This window comes from Lepus europaeus, chromosome 18 (genome assembly GCF_033115175.1).
Source record: "Lepus europaeus isolate LE1 chromosome 18, mLepTim1.pri, whole genome shotgun sequence".
Classification (NCBI taxonomy): domain Eukaryota; kingdom Metazoa; phylum Chordata; class Mammalia; order Lagomorpha; family Leporidae; genus Lepus; species Lepus europaeus.
In genome coordinates this window covers 25025877-25049288 of record NC_084844.1, presented here as the reverse complement: position 1 = coordinate 25049288, position 23412 = coordinate 25025877, and the positions used below count along the sequence as shown (strand labels likewise).

General features: G+C 56.4%; 1 protein-coding gene and 1 pseudogene across 2 annotated transcripts in view; one reads left to right on the top strand and one right to left on the bottom strand.

Moving 5' to 3' along the window:
• IGF2BP1 (insulin like growth factor 2 mRNA binding protein 1) overlaps window positions 1–23412 on the bottom strand; it is a 42902-nt gene that overhangs the window by 3990 nt on the left and 15500 nt on the right. Inside the window, exons 3-14 of one of the 2 annotated variants that reach the window (XM_062215651.1) lie at window positions 13644–13692; window positions 13153–13204; window positions 9986–10049; window positions 7694–7975; window positions 6504–6638; window positions 4793–4915; window positions 4076–4211; window positions 2920–3042; window positions 2454–2573; window positions 1974–2048; window positions 1002–1133; window positions 696–809 (exon numbers count right to left, since the gene is read on the bottom strand). In XM_062215651.1, coding sequence (XP_062071635.1) covers window positions 696–809; window positions 1002–1133; window positions 1974–2048; window positions 2454–2573; window positions 2920–3042; window positions 4076–4211; window positions 4793–4915; window positions 6504–6638; window positions 7694–7975; window positions 9986–10049; window positions 13153–13204; window positions 13644–13692 — 1405 coding nt within the window. The remainder of the gene's footprint in view (window positions 1–695; window positions 810–1001; window positions 1134–1973; window positions 2049–2453; window positions 2574–2919; window positions 3043–4075; window positions 4212–4792; window positions 4916–6503; window positions 6639–7693; window positions 7976–9985; window positions 10050–13152; window positions 13205–13643; window positions 13693–23412) is intronic. The other variant, XM_062215652.1, reaches the window with a different exon arrangement.
• Window positions 14597–14998, top strand: LOC133777268 (large ribosomal subunit protein uL24-like; annotated as a pseudogene).

Genomic DNA, 23412 nt, shown 5'->3' with positions numbered 1-23412 from the left:
GGCCCTCTGGCAGCAAATCCCATGCTCCCGGTGTTGCACCAAGTGCGCCGGGAGCCGAGGGCCAGGCTGGCGTGGGCAGCGCAGGCAGGCTTCAGCTTGCTATGTTTGGCTGTGCTCCATGAGTTGATAGCACTGCATTCGGCATTCCCCACTGCCCCGTGCAGTTGGAACACTGGGGGACTTTGGATTTGAGGGAAACAACAGCAGCTGTCAATCACCCCCTCCCTGCCTCGCTGAGGTTTGGCAAAAACTTGAACCTGATGCTGACTTCCCTTTCCAAGTTCTGAAGTCTGCCCTGATGCTGGGCAGTGCAGAGACAAGGAATCCTGGGAAGGGGCTAGAAGGCAGAGGACCAGGAGCCAGGGAGGGAGCAGCCAAGCGTGCGTTTCTGTTGTTAACACTGCTCCCTGAGACTGGAAGATGGGGAACAGCACCCAGGGCAACAAGGACTTAGGGAGGGGCTGAGTTTTAGGGTTAGACAAAAGAAAGGACTTTTAGGATCTAATAAGCAACCTGTAACAGCTCCAACAGTTACACACTGTCCAAGATGGAGGTGATCCAACAGCCTCACATCCCACTCCCATATCTCAAAGAGGTAGGCAGAGGGGGTGAGCCCACAGGACCGGTCAAGGCCGTCTGGTCAACCTCCGGAGCTCAGGCTGCTCCCAACCCCTGGGGGAAAGCGCTGTGCGCACCTGGCTGGCGTAGAAGTGCCCGATGATCTTCACGATGACCTGGTCATTCTCATCAGGGGTCTGGTCTCGTGGCACCACCACCTCAGCGGCTGTTAAGTTCTGCAACTCGTTCACCTGGGAAGGGGGAGGTCAACAGGGGCTCAGGCTACCAAGTGAGGAGGCAGGAGGCAGGAGCCGGTCTTGGGGAGTGGGATGAAGCGAATGGGAGGAGCGGGAGCGGTGGGGCTGAGCAGGCCAGTGGAGCAGGCGGCCGGAGCTGAGGACTGATGCCCAGAGCTTTTGCCACAGGCCGCACGTGAGCCTCACCGTTTTGCCACCTTTGCCAATGACCCGGCCGGCTGCTGAGGCTGGCACCCGTATGTGGGTCTCCAGTTTTACTTCCTCCTTTGGGCCAAAGAAGTTCTCCTCTTTCAGCTTGCCGTAGATTCTTCCCTGAGCCTGAGAAGGGGAGGAGACTGTCACTCAGGGTCCCCCGGCTCCCGCCCACCCGAGGGCGGCCAACCAGGAAAGGCAGGTGACATGAGGCGCTCAGCTGGGCCACCTGCCCACATTCTGCCTGTCCCCCCCCCCCCCCCCCCCGCAACAGTGCAGCCCTGGGGTGACGAGTACTGGGTTAGGGGAGACCCTGGCACCACACAGGGGCCTGGAAAGCCGTCCCAACCTTCTGTGCACACACAGGCCAGGCCGAGCTCAGTGGCAGCTCCATGGCTGCCAGTTCAGAAGTCCCACCAAAGGCCTCCCTTAGGGACCACAAAACGCCGAGCGGCAGCCCCCACCCTCGTGCGCACCTCCAGGAGGTGAAGTGAACAGAAATGAAGCTGGACACGGGGCCGGCACTGTGGTATAGTAGGTTAAGCCTCCGCCTGCAGTGCCTATATCCCGTTATGGGTGTCAGTTTGAGTCCCGGCTACTCCACTGCCCATCTGGCTTCCTTGTTAATGTCCTGGGAAAGCAGTAGAAGATGGCCCAAGTGCTTGGGCACCTGCACCTGCATGGGAGACCTGGAAGAAGCTCCTGGCTCCTGACTGGGCCAGCTCTGGCCGTTGCAGCCATTTGGGGAGTGAGCCAGTGGACAGAAGACCTTTCTCTCTCTCTCTCCCTCTCTCTTTAACTCTACCTCTCAAATAAATAAATCTTTCAAAAAAGAGAAACAAAGCCAGATGCCAACTCAAAAGCAGCTTGACTGAATGGACTGAACGGTGCCCCTGCCCCTCCCATGGCCATAGAGAGCTGCGGGTCCCAGGATCCACAGTCAGCTTAGAGAAACGAGATGACGACCTTGAACTGGGCCTCCGGGGGGCCGGTGATGATGACCATCCGGACTTTGGAGTCAGGGGTTTCCGGGGGAGCAATCTGTGAAACAGACAGCGGTCAGAGAGGGGTCCCCTCTGGGAAGACCTCCTGCCTCGCACACCCCTCCGGATCCCTCCTGCTGTCCAGCCCATGGACAGCAGGAGGGCAGGACAAGCCATTGGCAGGGGTGGGAGTCTGGTGCAGTGACACTTCCTGGGCAGCGCGTCCCCGCCCCCTCCCCGTCCCGGTCTCTCGGGGAGTTTCGGGGACACAGGGACGATGAGCATCCACGAGAGGACGTCGGCCGTACCTCCACTAGGGACAGCCACAGCTGCTGCCCAGAGCTTTTAAGACCCCGGAAATCCCTGGATGGATTGAGGTTTGTGAAACTGATTTGGTGTCATGGTGACACATTTGGGACCCTGGAGCCAGGCAAGCACCGGCCAGCAGCGGCAGGCAGCTCACCTTGATGGAGGCGCTGGCGAACCGTGAGAGCTGCTTGATGTGCTGCCCCTTCTTGCCAATGATGGCGCCAACCGCCTGGGCAGGAATGAACACCTGCACCATCTCCTGCTCCGGGGCCTGCTGCATGGACAGGAGACCTCGTTACTGAGGGGCTCAGAGGGGCGGAGCCCAGAAGCCCCTCCGCTCCCCAGGAGAAATGCATGCAAACACCCAATCGGCAACCTGGGCCGGCCAGGAGCACCGGTGGCTCCTTGCTTCTTCCTACGGCCCCAGGGCTAAAGGAGCCAAGGAAAAGCTGCCAGCACCCAGGGCAGCGTCCTCGGCTGGCTGCACCTGTGCATGGCCCATCCTATTTTCTGGGAGCAACCCAGGAGGGTGTCCCCTGAGACCCTGTGCTCTTGTCCCCGCCCCCCACAACCTTCCTTCCAAACCTCAGGGGTCTCCTGTAGTCTGACCTTCCACCTACCATAAAGGAGCTGTAGGGAGCCGCCCCGGTGACGCTGCTTGGGGGTGGGGGGACCGCACTGGACGAGGCTGGGAAGAGACCGACGGCAGCCAAGTTCAGGCCCGGGATCAGGTGGGACTGCAGCTGGGGAAGAACGAGGAAGACGTCAGCTCAGTGTGTGCTCCCCGCTCCCCCCCGTGTGTGGCTCTGGCCCAATCAGAAGGCCGAGGGTCTCCAGGGAAACCGAGCCCCCAAACGTGAGAATGACAAGCTTCTGCACAAAAATTCGACCTTGCAGTTTCCACACAACCTCGAGCACACTTCTGGTGTGGGGTTGTGAGGGATGTGACATCCTCATCGCGCTACCAAGGACCAACTCCCACCAAAAAATCCATCGGAGGCCCTCCCTCTCTGCTTTGCTGACTCTGCTCCAACGCACAGACTCCGGACTCCAAACCCTGTGTGTCAGGTCCCCCAGGAGCAGCAGGGACAGAGACCGCCACCTTTAACTTCTGGGACCCGCTGGTTCTGAGTCATTTTGGCCATGTGCCCCACCCCAATGCTCCTTTAAGAATCAGATGGAAAACAGGGCCGGCACTGCGGCAAAGCGGGTTAAGTTGCCACTTGCAACACCAGCATCCCATATCGGAGCGCTGGACTCGAGACCTGGCTGCCCTGCTTCCCATCCAGCTCCCTGATGATGCACCTGGCAAGGCAGGGGAAGATGGCCCAGGTATTTGGGCCCTTGGAACTCAAGTGGGAGATGAGACTCAGATGGAGTTCTTGGCTCTGGGCTTTGACCTGGCCCAGCCCTGCCTGATGCAGCCATTTGGAGAGTGAACCAGTGGATGGAAGACCTCTCTCTCTCCGCCTTTCAAGTAAGTAAGTCTTAAGAAAAATACATAGGAACACGATCCTGGGGACGGGCATTTGGCAGCCCAGCCACTGCCTGGGACTTCGTGTCCCATGTCAGAGTGTCTGGTTCAGATCCCAGCTCCACGCCTTTTCCCAGCTTCCTGCCAGTGCATTCGCTGGGAGGCAGCAGGTGAGGGTGAGTACCAGCATCCCTGCCACCCATACGGGAGACCCAGAGGAGGCGGTCCTGGGCTCCTGGCTTCCCCTGGCTGTAGCTAAGACTCTGGGAGTTGCCCACAGAGGGGCCCCGCGGGGCACTCACGCTCATGGCGGCCACGTCGTTTTCATAGGCCTCTCGAACTTTCTTCATGATTTCCTGCTCGGCCCTGCAGCAGTTCTCGATAGTCCCCTTCACGGTGATGGTCCTCTCGGGGTTGTAGAGGGTCAGGTCCTGCAACCTGCAAGGAAGAGCACAGCGGGGTCAACCCCCGCCCACTGGCCAGGAGGCCCAGACGCCAGAACAAAGAGCTACAAGTCCAGCGTCTCAGCGGGCTGTGTCACTTCTGCCATATAATCCCGCCTCTAGCCTGGAGCGTCCCTGATTGTCCCGGGGAAGCCCCTCTATTTGCAACATGTGCAGTCCCAGCCCCACTGCAGGGACCAATCAAGCAGGAAGGGGCCTTGAGCCTGCACTTTTCCTCCGTGGCTCCAATCACTTCCTGTGCCTTGAGCAGCCTCAGCGCTCAGGGAGGAGCTAATCCACGCCCAGCAACAGACAGGGAGGGTGTGAGGTCCAGCCGGGCCGGAGCACCAAGGCCCTTGCTCCAGCTCGCAGAGGAAGGAGCTCCAATGTGGAGGCACAGGGACTGGGGACGCGCCAACCGCCCAGGGCAGTGGGGCGGGAAGAGCGCAGCCCACACGGCCGTGAAGAGAAGGGCTCTTTGCATGTCCACAATTGTTCTGCATCCAGTGCGGGGTGCGTGACGGAAGGTCCCCCACACGGTCCTCTGTCCCCCACCCCTCCGGGACAACGTCTTACGAGGAGATGGTGATTTTCGTCTCTGTGTCCTGCTCCACCTTCTTCAGGTTCCGCCCCTCCTTGCCGATGAGTCGGCCAACGAAGTTGTTGTGAGCCAGGATCTTCAGGGGGACCTCGTCAGCCCTGGGGAGGCGTGGGGATATGAGTGCCATCAGCGGTGGACACACAGACCCAACCATCGTGCCACGGCCAGCGTGGGTTTCCCAGGACAAAATGTAAGAAGAGGACAGAAGTGATGGCTCTGGGTCGGCGCTGTGGCATAGCGGGTAAAGCTGCCGCCTGCAGTGCTGGCATCCCATATGGGCGCCGGTTTGAGTCCCGGCTGCTCTACTTCCCATCCAGCTCTCTGCTATGGCCTGGGAAAGCAGTGGAAGATGGCCCAAGTGCTTGGGCCCCTGCCCCCGTGTTGGAGACCTGGAAGAAGCTCCTGGCTCCTGGCTTTGGATCCGCACAGCTCCGGCTGTTGCGGTCATTGGGGAATGAACCAGAGGATGGAAGACCTCTCTCTCTCTGTGTCTGTCTCTGCTTCTCTGTAACTGTCTTTCAAATAAATGAATAAATATTAAAAAAGAAAAAAAAAAGAAGTGATGGCTCAGCAGGCCCAGGTGGCTTCGCGACAGAGAACTGGCGGTAAGGACATGAGGCTGAGGGGGTTCAAGGACACCTGGGGTGCTGACTTCGTGGCACGGTGGTATAAGCCGCTGCTGGGGACGATGGCAAGCTATCACAGTGCTGGAGTCCTGGCTGCCCCGCTTTGATCCAGCTTCCTGTGTGTGTACCCGGGGAAGGCAGCAGGCGCTGGCTCAGCCTCTGAGCCCGTTACTCACGTGGGAAATCCAAATGGAATTCCTGGCTCCTGGCTTCGACCTGGCACAGCCGTGGTTACTGAGAGCATTTGGGGAGCAAACTGGTGGGTAGAGATCCTTCCCTCTATGTGTCTCTCTCTCCTCTCTAAATCTTTCACTCTGCTTTTAAATAAATATTTCTTTAAATGTGTGACTTACTGTCTATGAACTGAACCTCAATAATGCGGTAAAGAAGGCCAAAAGCGTAAGTAAACACAGGAGTAAAGCAGCACGCCCACTGTTTAACTTATTTCAAAAGCAAAGGCAGAGAGAATCTTCCATCTGTGGCTTCACTCCCCAAACTGCCAAAGCTGGGCTCCGTGGAGTCAGGAGACCGGAACTCCATCCCGGTTTCCCACATGGACCCAGAGACCTGCGCCGCATTCATGAAGCTGGCGTGAGAAGTGGAGTCTGGGCTGGAACCCAATCAGCGTCTTAACCACAGCTCCAAGTGCCCCCCCCCCCCCGTAACCAAGGAGACTGAGACAACACAAACACCCATCAAGAACCAGGAGACTGCTTAGGGGAGCACACACCAGCCCACTGTGCCAAGGACGAAACGAGGCGTGTCCACAGGCTCCGGGACACGGGTGTTGGTACAGAGAGCGAAATGTGGACAGAACAACAGGTGATCTGGCATCACATGATCTTCCGTGCCAGAACACCTGTGCACACACCCACACGCACCCCTGTACACACACACACACACATCGGTGAGCACACAGAATTTCTGGGAGACCCCACAGTGGGTCTAAGGAGGATTTCACTTAGTCCACGTCCCTGTCTCCGGGAATTCTGCATTACGATCAAAGGGCGTGGGGAGAGGGCGTCCAGTCCCTGACGCCCGGGAGGAGCGGGAGACTTACGTTTTGGTGTCTTTTGCCTCCTTATGCATGATCTCCAAGATCATCTTGCAGGCAGAGGAGCAGCCCTCGGGGGTCGAGTGGATGCTGATGGCCTTCTCGGCGGCACCTGCATTCTCCTTCCTGTGCACGTCTATCCTGAGCCGAGCAAGGACAGAGCCCGTTAGCGCTGTCGCCAGCGACATCTGGTCTTCCCCTGCCAGCTCCCCGCTCTGCCCCCGACACACACTCTTCAGGAGTCCAAGGAACAGAACCTGTTCTTCTAGAAACAAGGCTGATACAAGGCAGCCCTGGGGGGCCGGCATCGTGGTGCAGCAGGTTAAGCCGCTGCTTGCAATGCCGCATCCCTGATCCAAGCCCCGGCTGCTCCAACTTCCAATCCCTCTCCCTGCGAATGTGCCTGGGAAAGCGGCGGAGGATGACCCGAGTGCCTGGGTCCCTGCCACCCACACGGGAGTAATGGGCCCCCAGCTTTGGCCTGGCCCAGCCCTGGCTGGTGTATCCATTTGGGAAGCGAATCAGCAGATGAAAGATTTCTCTGTCTCTCTGCCTTTCAAAAAAATAAAAATAAATCCTATCAATCATATATATATCAATCATATATATATAGAGAGAAAGACTTGAAATAGGGCCAAGGTAGGGCCAGAGAGAGCTGTGGCCAGTCTGTCTCTGCAGTGTCTGGATCCAGATACGGCTGGGGACGGAATGTCACATATCACACAACACTGGAACACTGTGTGCCCCCCTTGACACAACAGAAACAGCAGCCACCTTGTCCCCAGCTAAAAGTAGATACAGAATTTATGATGCAGAGGACTTAATGTGACCTGTTCTTTCCCACTGAGTACACTGATCAGCTATAAAGATTAGAGAAAGGAATTCAAAGGGGTGGAAAAGGAGGTGGGCCATACACTGATGGCCTCTGACCAAGGGCCCTGCCTTTTGAGACAGATAGGCCAGCCCTGTGTCGCCACTACGTGGTCATGAAATCACCGACACCAGTACTGACTCCCCAGTGCCTCCTGCGACATCTCGCTGGTGGCGGTGCATGGCCAAGCCACTGGCACCCATGCAGCACCCCAGGCCCATTCTCCTTTCCCACCGGCCAGGCCCTCCCGGGGACCCTAAGGACCCAAGGGTGCCGGGCAACTTCTGCCCAAGTCTCGGCCGCTGTCCCCTGCCCCCGGACTCACTTGGACTGAGTCTGCTTCGTGATGTTGCGGATGGTAGCACCCTCCTTGCCAATGATGGCGCCGACATACTGGGTGGGCACCAGGAGCCGAAGGGGGATGTCCACCTGCTGCTGCTTGGCAGGGGCCCCGGCCGCCACAGGCGAGCCCTGGCGGGGCTGACCCCGGGAGCCGAAGCCTCCGCGGCGCCCGTTCTCGGGGCCCTGGGCTATCTGCTCGTCGGGAATGTAGGAGACCTTCAGGGCATGGTTCTCCAGCTGGTGGCCGTTCAGCTTTGTGATGGCTCTGGGGACAGAGGCAGAGGGGACCGGTCACTCCCCAACCGTGCCAGTCACACCAGGTGCACTCCTGGTGACAAGCACACTGGGGTACCCCAGCTGGGCACACACTGGGGGGATGCACCTGCCCACCACCCCCACCCTGGGGACCCTTCCAGTCTAAACAGCCCGAGACACCAACGAGAAAGGACAGGACTTGGCGACGCCCAGCATGGGGCGGGCGGTCACTGCTCACTGGAGGAGTGGACTTCCAGGCCGGGAACGACCATGCCACGAGTCTCCCAGGGCACTCCTGCCTCAGCTGCAGGACACACCACACTCCTCAAGTGGCTCCAAAAAAAAAAAAAAAAAAAATCTGACTCCCTTGGAGCTGGCGCTGTGATGGTGGTGTAGCAGGTAAAGCCGCTGCCTGCAGCACCGGCATCCCAAATGGGCACCAGTTCAAGTCCCGGCTGCTCCACTTCTGATCCAGCTCTCTGCTATGGCCTGGAAAAGCAGTAGCGGATGGCCTGGGTCCTTGGGCCCCTGCACCCACGTGGGAGATCCAGAGGAGGCTCCTGGCTCCTGATTGGCGCAACTCTGGCCATTGCAGCCATTTGGGGAGTGAACCAGCGGATGGAAGACCTCTCTCTGTGTAACTCTTTCAACTAAATAAATAAATCTTTAAAAAAAAAAAAAAAAAAGCTTTCTCCTGTTTGCAGACACAAGGGGCAGAGACGCACAGTATGCCAGGCTGCAGGCTGCATCCCCACCGGCCCACGCCCTGGCCCACGCCCAGTACGGCCCAGAATGCCTCGTCCCATCAGCCGTAGAGCAGGACACTGGCTGGCGCCTGCCCCCCAGCCGGGCATCTGTTTTGATCATTTCTGTTTCTGGTCTCGGTTAGGGGCCCAAATTCATGTTTTTGCGTGCAGATCTCGCACTGCCCAGGACGTCTGTCGAGCTGTTATCCTAGCACCTCTGCAATGCCATGCGTTGGGGGTCCTGCTCCAGGTGCCAGCACCTGCTTGGGTTACGGCAGCTTCGGGGTGAGCTTTGCGGTCTCCTCGCTCATCTGGCTAAGACATCACAGAGATTCTGCCTCCCCTGCATCTCCTCACACTGAATGTCAGGAACAGCTCGTCAACCAGTCAAACTGTCCCGCCTCACAGGATTCACGAATGCGTTAAGATCTGGTTTCACCATCGGTGGCACCTGAAGCTTTTGATGGGTTAAGGAGACAGCGCAGCTGGCTGGCCAAGGGCACACCGGCGTCTCTAGGGGAGGGGAGATCTCTAAAATGGGACTGAACTAGCTTAAAGGGAGAGGGCCCCGCACCCTCCACTCCCCAGCCGCAGGCTAACTGGCAACCAGCAAGTGCAGGCAGGAGGGTGGGGAAGGAGCCCGGGTGGCCGCAAGGGGCAGCAGAAACCTCCGGGAAACTGGGAGCCTGGGAGGCTCACAAAGCATCGCTAGGCTGGAAGAGGCAGCCCTTTGAAGAAGAAAACCATCCAAAGCTAAAATGGGCCAAAAGCCTAGCGCAGGGTTGGCTGCAAGTAACAGGAGTTAACTCGCAAAAAGCATACTCCACCTGCACAGTGGGTGCAGTTAAATTCGTAACCCGAAGGGCTGAGGAACTGACACTTGTGTATCTGAGGGAACGGAATGGACCCTGCTAACGCATCCACCAGGCTGGCTGCCGCCGCAGCAATATTTAAAATGTCTGCTTCAGCAGTGGAACAAATCCTTTCTAGGCCCGCGGTGCCCCTCGCCACCACTAGATGGCGACATCGTCACAGCAAAGGGCCCCGTGGGGCCGGGGGAGGCAGATCTGGAAGAGGGGTTTTTCTCCCAGGATTTCCCACCTTTCCTGGACCTTGAGGTCCTCAAACAAAGGGTACACCCTGAACAAACCTTTTAGGACAGAGCCTGGGGACTGGCTGGGCCAGGATCAGGACCCCTGGTGGTGGCGACCCCGCCGTCACCCAGTCCCAGCAGAGGAACCCAGCGCCCAACACCCCCCTTCCAAGGCACTCACTGCCTGGTCTGCTCCCGGTTGGAGTAAGTGACGTTCACCACGGCCGTCTCGCTCTCGGTGTTCACTGGGAGAGAAAAGGGGCCAGGGTTAACCCGCTGACATCCGCCCGCTCCCCCACGAGCCCCCCAGCCTGGTCTTCCTATGTTCTGCGGTCAAGAAGGCATCTAGCAGCCTGGGGAGTTTGAGACTGGAACGGAAAGGCCAAACAAGCATACAAACAAACTAAGCATGTAGCCCCGTGGTTAGAGCACCCAGCTCACGCTTCAAAATGCCTGGGCTGAATTCCTCCCTCCTGACTCTAACTTCCTGGGAGGCAGCAGTGAGGGTCTGATGGAGCTCTCCGCCACCCATAGGGGAGATTGGGATTTCAATCCTGCCCCCGCCTCTGCCCTAGCCAGGGGGCTGGTATAGGCGTCTGGGTAGTAAACCAGCGGATGCGAGCTCTCTCCTCTCTTGCTCAGCTTCACATAGACATTTTTTTCCCCCTTGAAAGTCCTTTCAACCAGAGCCGCTGGGAAACCCAAAGTAACCTCCGGCGTTTTCCTTTGCTCTCGTCCCGGGCCGTCCCCACCCAGCCCACAGAGTGTGTAACCAGGAGTGCAGCTGCTACGTCAGCGATCTGGAGCGGCGTGAACACCTGCCCCACACAGGCACCCCACCTAGGAAACAGACGTACCCTTGGAAAGTTAAACTAGTTAAAAATCAACACATTGGGTGAGACGAGCAGTTTGCAGAAGCAAACACCCCAGGATACGGCTCAGAGAACACCCCGATGCACGCGAGGGCTGTGCCTCCAGCAGAAACCCAGCAACCGCAGCGTGCTGGGGTCCACAGCATGCCGGGGTGCTGAGCCCCGGGAAGCCCGGTTCCACATGAGTGGCGGCGGCATGAAAGGTACAAAGCATCGACCTGCATCTTCTGCAGGTGAATACTCCAAACAGCACATCTGGCTGCAGCGTGCGGACTCCAGCCAGCAGTCCCATCAGAATCCTCAGCTCTGACTATGTACAGTCTGTTGGTTTTCATCGGATCCCCCACATACCAGGCTATTTCAAAGCATCCGTGGCAAAAACCAAAAGATCACTTCAGGGGGTGAGCATCTGGCACACAGTTAAGATGCTGCTTAGGGGGTTGGCGCTGTGGCATAGCAGCTAAAGCCACCGCCTACAGTGCCGGCATCCCATATGGGCATTGGTTTGGGACCTGGCTGCCCCACTTCCCATCCAGCTCTCAGCTATGGCCTAGGAAAGCAGTGGAAGATGGCCCAGGTACTTGGGTCCTTGCACCTGCATGGGAGACCTGGAGGAGGCTCCTGGCTCCTGGCTTCAGATCAGCACAGCTCCGGCCATTGCGACCAACTGGGGAGTGAACCAGCAGATGGAAGAAACCCCCCCCCCCCACCTCTCCTTTCTCTGTGCAACTTCGACTTTCAAATAAATAGATAAATCTTAAAAAAAAAAAAAAATGCTACCTGAGACATGCACGTTTCAAACTGGAGTACCCAGCATTCGATTCCCAACTCCGCGTCCACCTCCAGCCTCCTGTTATAAGTGCACCCTGGATGGCAGCGGATGACACAAGCACCTAGACCCTCACCACCAGCCTGGGAAACCCACACTGAGTCCCAGGTCCCTGGCTCCAGCCCGGCCAAGCCCAGCTGCTGCAGGCCATGTGAGGAATGAACCAGTGGAGAGAAGATCTCTCTCCCTCTCTCTGTCACTCTGCCTTTCAAATAATAAATAAAATTAACAGAATTCCAAGTAACTCGGCCACACAGTTCTCGTTTCAGCAAGCTCTGTCCTCTGTCTTACACAGCAGTGTCTTGTGAAGTTGGGTGCCCTGCTCCGAGCCCCTGGCGATCCCCCTGCTCGGCTCAGCCACAGCCAGCGCAAAGGCTCCCCCCAAGAGTAACCTGCCAAGGCCTGGGGTGCAGAGTGCCACCCCCAGGAGAGGTGGAGACAGGAAGCACCGTAAGTAAGCAAATCCTCTCCAAGACCACAAAGTGCTCGGGGCTACCGAGATAGGCACCTGGATCGAGAGGGCGAGGCAGGGCAGGGCACAGACAGAATGGACGTCCCACGCAAGGGGACAGTGGCACAGCCTTGAGGACCTGCCCTGTTCTGATGTCCCACAAAACCCAGCCCCTCCCTACTCTCCTCTGCAGGCAGCAGGCACCCCCACAGCACCGCTCCCTGGCTCCCTGGAGAAGCTCCTGTGCACGGCTCCCGCCCCCTGGCCATAGCGCGATCACACTATTTGTCTCGGAGTAACTCATTAATCCGTGCTATGAGTCCCGGGCACTGGGCTGCAGTGGGTCTGGCTGTGTCTGGCAAACACAAGACACCTGCTTCGCAGACTCTCTCCTCCTATCTGCCGGCAGGCGAAGACTCGGATCATTCAGTCACTTGGATCATTCACAGTCGCTCGTCATGCGCACCCCACAAAGAGCTGAGCTGGGCATTTCAATCCGGGGCCAAGTGCTTACCCACTTGCTGCTTCGAAGATCTTCAAATCTAAACTATCCTGCCTAAAGACCTCCTTACAGTGAGCCAAACGGCTCCATGTTTTATTTAGACTCACTGTTTCTGAAAAGAACCCGTAATCCTAATAACAGAGAAATCTCGGGAATCCTAGCAGACTTTTTAGGACATTAAATGTCCTTATTATTTTTCCTTTGGAGAACCCACTCTAAAGATTTCGACTGCCAGTCAGACCACATCTTCTGCATTTTTATTAATTGACCAAAGACCTATGGAGCTGCCAACCCTGCCAACCAGAGTTTTAAAAAAGAAGGAGCCCGTGGACAATCCACCCCTAAAACAAGAAACATGGGGGCTTTGAGGTCAGAGGGTGGCCCGCTTAGGTGGAACACAAAATTTCCATTCTTACACTGAGCCTGGGATCCTGGGCTGTTTCCACCTCGGTTGGCTGAGAGCCTGGGCACCACCCAGCACAGGAAATGCCTGGCTCCAGGGAGAGCCCGAGGGGTGGAGTGGGGGTCCCTGCGTCACTGCTTCCCACTCTGCATCACTCCAGCTGCTTGTCTGTCCGTCTGTCTGTCTTCCTTAGGGACCCCAAGGAAATCTGGAGCTATCACTGGAAGTGGAAGTCCAGATCCCACAAACCCCACCCACGCCCAGCCCGCTGGGCCTGGTGCCCACTCTTACCTTGCTCGCAGTTCTCTACGGTGCCGTACTGAGCCAGCAGGCTGTCCAGTACCTGCGGGGGTGGAGAAGACAGGGACTGAGCGCCCCAGGACCCTCGCCAGGCGGCCACCGAGCAGCCCACACCCAAAGCACTCGGGCAGTCACAGAGCAGTGAGAACTGGGCATCGCCTGTCCGACTGCCCTTCCCGGGTGCTAGGGCTATGGTCAACACCGGCTGGGGGCCGGCGGGCCTGCAGCTGTGCCTGCGGGGTCTCCTGGAAGCACACCTGGGCTGCTGCTCTCCTCCATCCCCTTGTGCCATCGCCACATCTGGTAGTGCACACGGAATCACCTTCTCGCCTCCCTGGTGATGCACACCGAAGGGAGACCAGAAAGAGCCGCCAGTGAGGGAGGAGACCCCACCAACCAAGCCTGGCCCCCCAAACTAACTCAGGTCTCCACTACCTCTCTGGCCCCACCCCCACCACCGAGTGCTTCCCTAGGACACTCACTTCCCATCGGAGCTGGGGTGGAATATTCCGGATTTGGATCTTCCGACTCCTGAAATTAAAGAGGGAACAGAGTTAGCGAAAGATCTGGCAGGGTAGTGCCCTACGTTGCCTTGTCCCAGTTCTCGGCTCCCTTCACTCGAGAAAAGCTCAACACTGTGGAATGATGGCCTTTAGGAAAAGGAGGCTGGGGCATCTCTCTTGGAAAGACCAAAATTAACATCACAGCCATGGAGACAAACACGGATGTGTTGTGGAGTAGCAGCCATCCAATTTGAGCACCGGTTCAAGTCCGACTGTTCCACTTCTGATCCAGCTCCCTGCTAATACACCTGGGAAGGCACCAGAAGATGGCCCAAGTGCCTAGGCCCCTGCCATACACAAGGGAGACATAGGCAGAATTCCAGCCTCCTGGCTTTGCCCTGACCCAGCCTGGCTGTTGTGGCCATTTGGGGAGTGAGCCAGCCAATGGGAAGATCTCTCTCTCGCTCGCTCTCCTTCTCTCCCTCTCCCGCACCCCTCAGTGTGTGTACCTCTGCCTGTCAAATAAAATAATCTTAAAAACAACCACACACACAATGGCTGGTTTCCCTCACGATTTAGCTTGTCTCGCTCTTTCATTCAGTAGGCACCTGTCACCACAACCCTAGTCCCAGCGCTAGGATCGCACACTGAGTAAGGCATTATTAATTAATCTGACAACTATTTAAGTGGCACCTACTTCCTGTCCAACCTTGTTGCACGAGCTAGGGACACACAAAACAAAACAAAGTGCCTGGCCTGGGCACTCACGACCAACCCTGGGAGATGACCACGTGAGCACACTACAGAGGGGTGCCAAGGCAGAGGTCGGGCCCTGGGCACGGGGATGGATTCAAACCACAGCCTAGCACTGATCTTAAAAGGTGACTCCCTTTTTCCCTCTGGTAGCCATGGCCGGAGTGGCAGTGGCCAAAATGAAGTTCAAGCCCTCTGTGACTTCTCATGGGAGCAAGAACTGAAAAAGGCATGTCAATGCCCCTTCCCACATGGGCCTGAAGGCTCTGTCATCCCCTCTCTCCAAGGGCCAAGGCAGAAGTGCAGCACACCATCCGTGCCCATCTGAAGGACGAGGAAGGACCAGAGAGCTGGAACGTACTCCAACTCCAGGTGCACAGGAAGAAACACGTCATCCGCGTTCAACGGGTGCGGCAGGGAAAGGCCCGCGGCACAGCTGTCCACGTGGGCATCTACCCCAGCAAGGCGGTTGCCTCTAGGCTAAAGCCGGACAAAAACTGCAAACAGAAGCCAAGTCTCACCAAGTAGGAAAGGAGAAGGGCAAATATAAGGAAGAAACCACTGAGGAGATGCAAGAATAAATAATCTTATATACAAACGTTCACTAGAAACTGCAGAAATAAAACAAAATCCAGCTTCTCCAAGGCCTTTGAAAGACAGGGATCGCGCCTAAGCCCGGGGCAGCAGGTGGTGGTAGACAGTATTTATAAGGAACTTAGGGGTGAGAACAGAGGCTCAGCCTAACTGTAGCTGCATCTGTGAATAACTGCAGTGGGACAGTCCATGGTGACCACACCTCTGCCCCTCCCACCACTGAACCAGCTTCTTCCCATCTTTCAGAGGCTTCTACCAACGTGGCCGTCCCCGAAGGCTCTCGGCTTCACTGCTGACCCCCGGCACCACCTCACCACTCCAATCAATGCCCTCATCCCCGGGTTGAAGACAGGAGATTGACTCGATGTGCAGGTCAATGGTGTTTAAGTGTTTGTGTTTCTGGGATCATGAACTTCACACAGGGACAAGGTCCGAGAGAATTCTAGCCGCCTGAAGGAAAGTGAGAGAAAGTCTGGCTCCAGCCCTTCACCTGTCCCGGGCAGGAGTCCCTACCAGAGGCTCAACACGGACGTGTCAGCTCTCGCTCACTGCGGGCCAGGGGCGGGTGCTGGGTCCACTGCTCACGGGCTGACCTTGGCTGTCCTGAGCCGGTTCACCCACATCACCCCTGCGAGCTGTAAAATGCAGACCGGAGGTCCCTGAGCGCCTTCTCGCTCTGCGGTTAGTTCTCAGTGTGCACAGTCTTATCCGTGAGGCTCCTTTTGGAAAAATCTCTTCCCCGGGATGAAAGAACTTGGGGAATGGAGGGGAGAAGCAGTAACTTGGAGAAGAAAGCGCCAAAGTGGGTCTCTGCAGCCCTCTCGTTCAGGTGGATCATGAACTTGACCTGCACTAAAATAGTAAGGATGAGAAACCAAGGCGGTTCCAGGCTCTCAGCCCCACCAGGCAACCTAGTGATTCAGCTCCCACCCGGATTTTGCACAAGGCTCACTTCGCCAAATCAAGACTGGAAATGCAGGAATCCTCCCGTGAAAGTCGATGTGAAAGTCGACGGGGTGGAGGACTGGGGAAAAGGAAGTGATTATTCACCATTGGAGGGCTGAGCACAGGGGTAGCCCAGGCCCCAGCCACCGCCCTCCAGGAAACCGTCCTCAATCAAGGGCAGCCTAGGGGCTAAGGGGCTAAAGCGACCCCAATGCTGGAGCCCAGTCTGAAGTTCGCTCTTTCGAGATGGTCCCTTAGCACCATCAAGGTCGAAGCTCGCCTCTCCCTTCAAACGGTTTTAGGGGCCTTTTCTTCAGGGAGGGGATGGGGGGAGAAGGGGAGGGTGGTGAAATCAAATCTCTGCTGGGATGTTAATCCATATCCTGAAAGCAATGGCAGTCAGATCGTCTGGAATGTCTGGAATGTTCCAGGAGAGGGAGGGGGAGGAGGGCAGGGCCCCTCAACCAATGAAAGCGGAGACCTCCTGGCAGCCCTCCCCCCACCCCTTCAGGGCACACACCCCACCCTGGGAACGCACTCCAGGCCCCTCCCAGGCCTCCTTTCGGCAGAGCCCCCAGCCCAAATTAAAACGCCACCGGAGGGCCTGGGAGAAGGGCGGCCGCGGGGACCCTCTGTGTGTTAAGCCCTTGGCCTGGTTTCTATTAAGAGTGATGCTACCTAATGTCTTTCAGCCCGCAGCACAGGGCAGTGCTGAGAACTGCAACCCCGGGCTCTCCTCCTGGGGACCCCCTGGGAAACTCACTCACTCCACAAACATTTATACAAGGTCTCCTGCGGGCTGGGCTAGGGGAATCCAGGCGGAAGCTAGGAGCACCCTAATTGGTTACCTCTTCCCTCTGTCTGCGCCTTGGGGCGGGAATGCTGATAACTCCTGCATCCCTGTCACCTACCCTCCCAGGGTGCCTGGTCTGAGCATCCCTGCTCACACCCTCACCCGCCCCCCGCCTCCCCTGGGATTCCAGCTTCCGGCTAATGTGCACCCTGGGAGGCAGCAGGTGATGCCTCCAGTAGTTGGTTGCTGCCACCCACGTGGGAGACCCAGACTGAGTTCCAGGTTCCCGGCTTGAACTTGGCCCAGCCCTAGCTTTCTGCAGGTATTGGGGAATCAGAGATGAAAGCTCTCTCTCTCTGTACCCTCCACCCCAGTGTGTAATGAATGTTTAAAAATTTTTTAAATACATAAAGTATGTGAAGGGGCCAGTGTTGAGGCAAAGCAGATAAAGCCGCTGCCTACAGTGCAGGCATCCCATATGGCTGCCGGTTTGAGTCCCAGCTGCTCCACTTCCAATCCAGCTCTCTGCTATGGCCTGGGAAAGCAGTAGAAGATGGCCCAGGTCCTTGGGCTCCTGCACCCCCATGGGAGACCGGGAAGAAGCTCCTGGCTCCTGACTGGTGCAGCTCTGACGGTTGCGGCCATTTGGGGAATGAACCAGGGGATAGAAGACCTCTCTCTGCCTCCCTATAACTCTGCCTTTCAAATAAATAAATATAAAAGAAAGAAAGAAAGAACGTTAGCCTTGGAGCCTGACCTGGAGTGAGTGCTCAGTGGGATAGAATGTTAAAATGCTTCAGAACTGAGTGGAAATTAGAATTAAAAGATCGAAAAACTTTGGGGAGTGAACCAGCAGATGGAAGACCACTTTCTCTCTCTAACTCTGCCTTTCAAATAAATAAATCTTTAAAAAAACAACTTTGGGGTTGCCACTGTGGTGTAGTAGGCTAAGCCTCCACTGCTGGCATCCCCCATATGCTGGTTCATGTTCCCGCTGCTTCTGTTCTGATCCAGCTCTCTGCTATGGTCTGGGAAGGCAGTGGAGGAGAATGGCCCAAGTGCTTGGGCCCCTGCATCCACGTGGGAGACCCCACAGAAGCTCTTGGTTCTTGGTTTCAGCTCAGCTCAGCTCCAGCCATTGCTACCATTTGGGTAAAGAACCAGCAGATGGAAGACATCTCTCCTCTCTGTCTCTTCCTCTGTCTATAACTCTACTGCTCAAATAAATAAATAAAATCTTTAAAAAAAAAAGTTTAAAAAGTTTAAAAACTTTGAAATCCATGCATGGGGGTTAGAAAAAAAAAAAGTCCACTGCCTGGAGTCCCACCCTACCAGAGACCTATCCAGCTCAGCCTCCAGGAACAGGGGAACAGGGCACTCAGGGCGCTGTCAGCACGTTCTGTGCCCCTGCAGGGCCCAGACCAACCCCCACTGTTCAAAGCAGCCAAGAGAATCCCCCCAAGGTTCTCGGACTACCCCACCCGCCACTGTCTGCTGAACCTGTGGACAAGAATGGCACTGCCAGCCCCTGGCCACAAAGGCAAGGACTGGGCCACGCCTGCCCGGGGTGCCTGCCAGCACCAATGCTTCACCTGCTCCACCTGCCCTGACAGATCCGTGGCACCTGTGGAAGAGCCTCCTCTCCACGCCACACTAGGCAGGGGGACCAGGGCAGCAGGGCCTGCGTGGCTGTTCAGGGGACAGCAGAGGGGGCTCAGGGAGAGAGGAAGAGGTTTGGAAGGCAGGGAGCGGGGTGTGGGAAAGGGGACACTTTGAAAGCTCTCCAGCCCTCCACACGCAGGGTCAGGAGCGCCACTTCCCTGTCTGGGAAGCACAAGAGGCTGCAGTGGGGGCCAAGCCAAGAACTCACGGCGAGGAAGGAGCGCCAACCCCAGATCAGCCCAGGGACTCATCTCACCGAACCCTCTCGGTACTCACGGAGGGGTTCCCAGGGCTCTGTTTCTCTAGGGCAACCGGATATCATGTCCACGTCCCATAGCAAATAAGACCCAGGGCCATGATGTGAGTGCTTTGCACTGTCCCTGTGCTGCCTTTTGAACAGGACAAAGAAGCCAAAAAGCCCCAGGGAAAATGCGTCACTTTAGGTGTGAGAGCAAATTAAAGGCAACAGAGTGAGCCCTGGGCCTGCCACGTGGGTGTTGATGCTCAATCAGAAAAAAAGAAATCCCACGTGTAAATCTTCAGCCATTAACTTCCTTTTCCAAGGACTGCCTTAACTGAAAAGTGATTCTGACATATTGAACACCGACTAGGTATCTGATGGCATTAACACAGCATTGTTAAGATCGTCTGATTGTGAAGCTCTTCTATTTCACAAATATATACACAGTGAAATACGTGGACAAAAACGAGACACTGGGGCCGGCACTGTGGTGCAGCAGGTAAAGCTGCCACCGGCATCGTAGGTATCCCATATAGACGTCGGTTCGAGTCCCGGCTGCTCCTCTTGCAATCCAGCTCTCTGCTGTGGCCTGGGAAAGCAGTGGAAGATGGCCCAAGTCCTTGGGCTTCTTTCTGTACCCATGTGGGAGACCCAGAGGAAGCTCCTGGCTCCAGGCTTCGGATAGGCCCAGCTCTGGCCGTTGCAGCCAACTGGGGGGTGAACCAGCGGTCTGCCTCTCCTTCTCTCTCTGTGTAACTCTGACTTTCAAATAAAAATAAATAAATCTTAAAGAAAAAAAGAGACACTTTGGATTCGCTTCAACGTAACCAGGGGATGTGTTGCAACTGCTGCAGTTGCCACTCGGTGGTTCATGGGCAGCTCATTACACTGTCCCCTCTTCTATGTTGGTATTTCTTTCCATAATAAAACAGTTCAAACACAAACAAAAGCACCACAGGCAATTCTAGCTCACCCAGTTCTGAAGTCATCAAAGGTTCCGAATTAACGGAAACTACTCTAGGCGAATGAGGTTTTTCCTATGGTTGTTTTCTTAGCAAGAATTCAGAACCTGGCTAGCTTACGGGGGAGCATGAGGCAGCCAGGGACTTGGGATGGGCACCTAGGGACAGGGCCCCACTCAGAATGAGGCCTCCCAGGAAGAAGTGGTGCACACTAGGAACGGGACCTCCAGGTCTCAAGGAGGCTGGGCAAGACCCCCGGGAAGCAAAGCTTCTAATCACCTACGAAAGTGGGCTCTCCCTTTCGAGGGGACAGGGCCCCCTTCAAACTCGACGCAGCCTCACCCTTCCCTCCGATGAAGCAGGGTGGGCAAGCCAGTGGAGGGAGCAGAGTGGCAGCAGTTTTTCAGAATCTATCAAGCTGGGGGGAGGGCAGGCCCCCAGGGCCCCTGCCGGGGGCCACTCCTACACTTTCATGTCTGGTAGAAGCAGGAGCTGAAGATCTTTGCCTTCCTCCTTCACCTCCACCTCTCCCCAAGGCCGTGCTTCCGGCTCCACGTGTGGCCTGGGGCGAGCCACACCTCCCCTCCAACTCTCAGGAGCAGTAAGAGGGGCCACCTTTCTGGGCCCTGTGGCCCCAGACAGGGATCAGGCCTTGTCTACCTAGGAGGGAGCTGCTCCTTTTTTTTTTTTTTTTTTTTTTTTTTTAATTTATTTGACAGATAGAGTTAGCCAGTGAGGGAGACAGAGAAAAAGTCTTCCTTCCTTTGGTTCACCCCCCAAATGGCCAGGTGCTTCTTCCTGGTCTTCCATGCGGGTGCAGGGCCCAAGCACTTGGGCCATCCTCCACTGCCTTCCCAGGCCACAGCAGAGAGCTGGACTGGAAGAGGAGCAACCGGGACTAGAACCCGGCGCCCATATGGGATGCCGGCGCCCCGGGCGGAGGATTAACCAAGTGAGCCACGGTGCCGGCCAGGAGCTGCTCCTTTACTCATGGGATTTTTCTGTGCCCTAATGGTCTTCACTGTTTTTTCCAGGCAGAGTTAAGACAGTGAGAGAGAGACAGAGAGAAAGGTCTTCCTTCTGTTGGGTCACTCCCCTAATGGCCGCTATGGCTGGCGCTGTGCCGATCCGAAACCAGGAGCCGGGTACTTCCTCCCGGTCTCCCATGCAGGTGCAAAGCCCAAGCACTTGGGCCATCCTCCTCTGCCCTCCTGGGCCACAGCAGAGAGCTGGACTGGAAGAGAAGCAACCAGGACTAGTACCCGGCGCCCCAACCGGGACTAGAACCCAGGGTGCCGGCGCTGCAGGCGGAGGATTAAACCAAGTGAGCCACAGCGCCGGCCAGTCTTCATTGTTTTTAAAGAATGTGAACCAAAAACACGCTAACAGCCTGCACACAATTTCATGACAGGTAAAGATCGTCAAAAAAACAAAGCTGGGCGCAGGCAATTGGCACAGTGGTTAAGGCCACTTGGGACAGCCGAATCCCATTTAGAGGCGCCCGGGTTTCAGTCTCCACTTTCTGCTAGTGGGGGCCCTGAGAGACAGCTGATGACCACCAAGGACTTCAGCCATTTGGTGTTCTTAAGATTTATTTATTTACTTGAAAGGCACAGTTACAGGTAGAGGGGGACAGGGAGAGAGGTCTTCTTCCATCCGCTGACTCACTCTCCAAATGGTCAACAGCCGGAGCTGAGCCAGGAGCCAAGAGCTTCTTCTGGGTCTCCCATGTGACTTGGGCCATCTTCCACTGCTTTCCCAGGCCATAGCAGAGAGCTGGATCAGAAGTGGAGCAGCCAGGACTTGAACCGGCGCCCATATGGGAGGCCAGCACTGCAGGTGGATGCTTAACCTACTACGCTACGGCGCTGGCCTCTCAAGGGCTTCAGTTCTTGCCATCCATAAGAGAGACTGAGATTTGAATCTTGGGTTCCTGGCTTGGGCCTGGACCAGCCTCAGCTATTGCAAGCAAGGAGAGTGAACCAGTGGATGGAAGTTGATCATCTCTCTGATTTTCAAGCATTTTTTTAAAAAAGAAAACAAAGCTAGGTTGGGGCAACTCCCAGGATGCTGGGAAAGAGTGCACACAGGATGATGCAAGCCCACAGCAACGCACCATGCTCCCGTGGTCTACCAGGCACCGATTTCTACTTGGCGGTCAAGAGGCTGGCTGCCATGACTTCCCTCCGGATTTCTGGCAGGAGTCCAGCTGCTGGAGCTATTTATTCCACAGATGTTATCTTGGCAGTTACTACGCACCGGGTTTACGCTGTCCACTGTGACAGCCACTAACCGCATGTGACGACTAAGCGCTTGTTCTGTGACCCTCCCAGATGAGGAACTGATTTTTGTCATTTGCATTTAACTTCGTTCACACTTAACTTCCTCAACTGTTCAATTCTATGCAATCCAAGTACCAGCTGAGGATTTCTAACAAAATCCTTAGCCTCTGCATTTTGACGGACTGCAAATGTAAAATAAAATACACACTGGGTCCTCTCAACTATACGGCAAAACAGCTCATAATTATTTATATGGATCGCCTGTTGGGAAGATAATCTTTCTTCTGTGCCGAGAGATGGACCTTTCAAAGTCATTTTACCCGCTTCCCCTTCCACGCGGTGAGTGGAGACTTAAAGCTCACTAATGTGGTTCACGCTGCTTTTCCGCCGGGCGGTGCTGCGCGCTGCACTCCGTGCGAGGCAGGGCACAGGGGACAGGCAGGCTCCGCTCCCCCGGAGCTTCCAATCCAGCACGGGATCCCCACTGGGTCGGGCTGGGTGGAAAAGCCAGGACTGACCGAGGAGTGGAGGACGGCTGTCCACCGGCCCCTCCCTGCACAAGTGGACGATCTGCTGACTCGTCAAAAGAGGGTCCCCCGGGGCTGACGCCACGTAGAGGAGCCCTCTTACCAAAGCAGGCCCCCTCCCGGCTGCTTCCCTTCGCTGGAAGTCCTAAGTGCCAGCTCCTGAGATCACCACTCAGCCCTTCCTCTCCACCCCGCCTCCTCATCCCTACATACAGGATGGAAAAGCAGCAGCAGGAAAAAAAAAAAAAAAAAACGAATCGTCCAGGAGAAGTTCCGAAGGGGGCGGGCCTGGCACGCTTCAGGCAGGGCAGTAGCTGAGAAAGGGGGCGGGGCCGGGAGGGAGGAGGAGCTGGCCCGGTGCCCAGGGCTCTGTGCCAGGCTGATCCAGGGGCAGGGCCGCCAGACAGGGAGGCCATCGGGTGGCTTGTGGACAGGGTAAAGGCTGGAAAATGCTCAGCTACTGGGAGGTGTGGGACCAGGCAGAGCAGATGCCACCACTGGAGACTAAAGCCAGAGTGTGGGAGGCGGGGGCACCCCTGGAATGCACCCGTGACTCGGTTCACACGGTCCCTGAAGTAAATCTGTGTGGTGCGCACAGTGCCCCACCTGTGCCCAGACTCCTGGGTTCACAAGAAAAAGAGAAAGCAATGGCACAGCTCCAAGGGTTCCCCCACCCCCTCTCCCCGGGAGGGCTCTCCAGGTGCTTAGCACCAAGCCCTAGAGATAGCAGCATCTCTCTCTCACTCTCACACACACACCCCTTAACGTGTCACCAAGAAGTCTCAGTTGAAAAAGGCAGGATGGAAGGGGATTTGAACCCCTCAAGTCTGAGGCTCCTATAGCCACCCTGGTCCCTTAGATGAACAAAAAAAGCTGAGCAAAGAAGATTCTTCCAACTGTGGATGCAAGTAAGAGCTGAGCTCTGCCACGGTGGTTCGTGCTCATTCAGCAAACCGCACTTTCGCTGGAGAGCAGGAAAGATGCCCATA